The 2,859-nt window shown below is 39.7% G+C and overlaps 1 protein-coding gene and 1 gene segment (V, D, J or C); both read right to left on the bottom strand.

Moving 5' to 3' along the window:
• LOC105525084 overlaps positions 1–264 on the bottom strand; it is a 31,777-nt gene extending 31,513 nt beyond the window's left edge. The window contains 1 exon segment of the V gene segment in view: positions 147–264. Coding sequence covers positions 147–192 — 46 coding nt within the window.
• Positions 1–2,859, bottom strand: part of LOC105525086 (putative V-set and immunoglobulin domain-containing-like protein IGHV4OR15-8) — a 38,432-nt gene that overhangs the window by 12,917 nt on the left and 22,656 nt on the right. The window lies entirely within an intron of this gene.

Here is a 2,859-nt window from a genome sequence, read left to right as displayed (position 1 = left end):
CCAAACCGCCCCCAGACTCCACCAGCTGCACCTCACACTGGACACCTGCAAACAAAAAGACACCAAGGTCAGAAACCGCCAAATATATCCACTGTTCCTCTCACTCATGTCCCCTCACACAGAATTTCTACTTCACTCTCAATTACCTTTCAAAAGAGCAACAAGGAAAACCCAGCTCAGCACAAACTCCATGGTGTGTTCTGTGTGTTTAGTGCTGATGGCCGAACAGAAACACCTGGGAATTCTGGGGCTGGGCTCCTCTCCCAGAGCTGCAGGGTCAGGGCTGGGCTGCTTTTCATCAGCAGAGGGAGGGACCTATTTGCATGTCTCTTGCTATATAGCAAGCTCTGGGGTGGGACGGCTGAGGAGAAGGCAGTGCTCAGAGCAGATGAGAGAGTCCCGGAAAACACTGGAGTCAATTCTATCTCTCAGGAAATATAACTTCAGATTACGTGATTGTGCCTTGAAAATCATTTGGTATTCATCGTCTTATTTAATTTTTACATATTTGTAGAATGTACTTAACGCAAGTGTGAATGTCACATTTTTAGAGAAGATAATTACATGCAGAACAGAGCAGCTGTGCAATGTGTCCAATATCACACATCTGGACAGGGTTAGCCCTATTATCTGTGCCTGTGACGCTGAACACTGGAGGAGTCGGCTCCCCTGAGACAGCTCCAGGCTGGTGTGGGACACGCCTAGAGGGGTTTTCAGGGTGCCCCACCTGTCATATCAACTTTATGGAATTTTGCCATTTCTAGTGTTTACCTGAAATACACAGTGTTCACATGCGTGTATTGTCAGGAGTCCGTGATTATTCAAGTGTCAATATTTATCTCTTTCTTGCTTTTTCCCAGCCAATATATTCATTTTTGTTACTGCTTTATTAAAATCAATTAATAATGAAAAAAAATTGATAGTGCAGCATTTGGGAAACGTTGATATATGTGTGCAGTCATTGAATCAGCACTGCAATCATGCTGTTAGCAATTAAATTAAACTCTATTTTTTTCTCTCACTTCTCTGTCATTTCATTCCACCACGTTGTTACTCTTACCACCCTTTTCCTCAGAAAATTCAGATCTTCTTCATGTTAATTTACAATAGTTGCATCTTCTACAATTCATACAAATAAAATCACTTGAGATTTTCTGTGAATTCTTCAGCTTCCTTCACTCACCACAATTATTTTATAATATCCTCATGTTCTTACATGAATGAAGCACGCCTTGATTTCAACGGCTCATCGTATTTTGTTACATTAATATTTCTCAAATTGTTTGACAATGCACCAAATAATGGATGCCTAATATGTTGTCTCAGTTTCTGAATTTTATTTAGAAATTAGATACTAAGCATTATAATGTAAAAATTGAGAAAATAATCATTTTCTGACCTCGTTAACAAAAACCATGAATAACTACAAAAAATAAACCCTTCAACATATCTGAGTTGATGTTACAGAGAAAAAAAAATCCCTGTATTCTGAGAAAATAGGGGCCTGCAGAGAGAACTAGGGTCCATTTATTAGAGTAACTGGGGCAGATGCTACTCACAGCATCATATTGAAGAAGGAAAAAGCTAACCTGGAAAGGTTTCATGAGTTTTGAGGATGTGTGTGTTATGGCGTGTGAATGTGAAACTCCTGGCACTTGCAGGCTTTTCCTACAGAATTGGGGAAATCCCCAGACAAGTCACTCACCTGCTGTCCTGTGGTGTGGACTGGGGAGGAAGAACAGCAGCTCCATTCAATGCTGAATCCCCGTTCACTATATGTAGGAGACATTTATTAAATCTTGTGTCCTGTAGGCACTGGTAGAATCAACTAGAACACAAGGAAACAGAGGACACCAAGGAAACTCTACCCAGAAACACCTCCTATCTCTTTCCTGCAGAATGAAATCCTGAATCTGTGGGGTAAGGACAGTGGGTCAGAAGCTGAGGACACTGACGAAAAACCACTGCGACTGGGAAGAGACACTCTGACACTTGGCTAAGGGAAGGAACAGGAACGCTTGGAAGGCCATGCTTCAGAGCCAGTCTCACCACCTATAGCTAAGAAGGAGACTAGGTCAGAAGGTTGGAGAACATGCCCCTGTGTCCAAGCCCCTTCACAACACAAACAATTACCAAGTAAATGTGTCAGCAGGATGCATCTGCCACAACTAAAAGAGACAGGCTCTCTCTGGGAAGAATGACATGTGAAAACCCAAAGCAAAACAGGGAAACAAAAGCAGGTGTCATCAGAGGAATCTGAAGTTTTTGTGAACAGTAGAAGCTGACTTCAACTCCGATAGCTGGGGTAACCATACACTTGAAACCCAGCCCTGGCTGGATTCACAGAAATGTGGTTAATGAAGGCCCAGCAGAATGTAATACGTGATTGTCTCCAGGAAGAAAATAAATACTAGAAAATAAGTAACAAGAGAAATGCAAACTGGAATTCTACATACGTTACAATTTCATTAAAAGTAAATGGCAAGTAAAATTATGTCGTTTAAAAAAAAGATCTTGAGACAATTTGTCAACACATTCATATTTCAGGGCAAATTTTACAAAGTTTCTCTGCTAATAACCATGTGATATGCACTAAAAACATAGATCTATACAAAGAAATTAAGATTGTAAAAAAAAGGGAATATCAAGATGAATTGTAATTTTTATCTTTGTAATTGTTATAATGTATGGGTATAAAGTGATGCAAAATTATGTATTATATTTTATAGCATATATAAGTGCAAACTGACAGTAAGAAAGACTGGTTGGAAGGAGGAATTCAAAGTACACAGTTACACTATCTCTGTACTTCAGATCAAGGCCATCATAGTATTTACATTATAATCTTCTTATATACAA

Source organism: Colobus angolensis, unplaced genomic scaffold (assembly GCF_000951035.1).
Source record: "Colobus angolensis palliatus isolate OR3802 unplaced genomic scaffold, Cang.pa_1.0 Scaffold519, whole genome shotgun sequence".
Taxonomy (NCBI): Eukaryota; Metazoa; Chordata; class Mammalia; order Primates; family Cercopithecidae; genus Colobus; species Colobus angolensis.
Note: the sequence above shows the minus strand (reverse complement) of the source record. Positions and strands in the feature narration are given on the sequence as shown.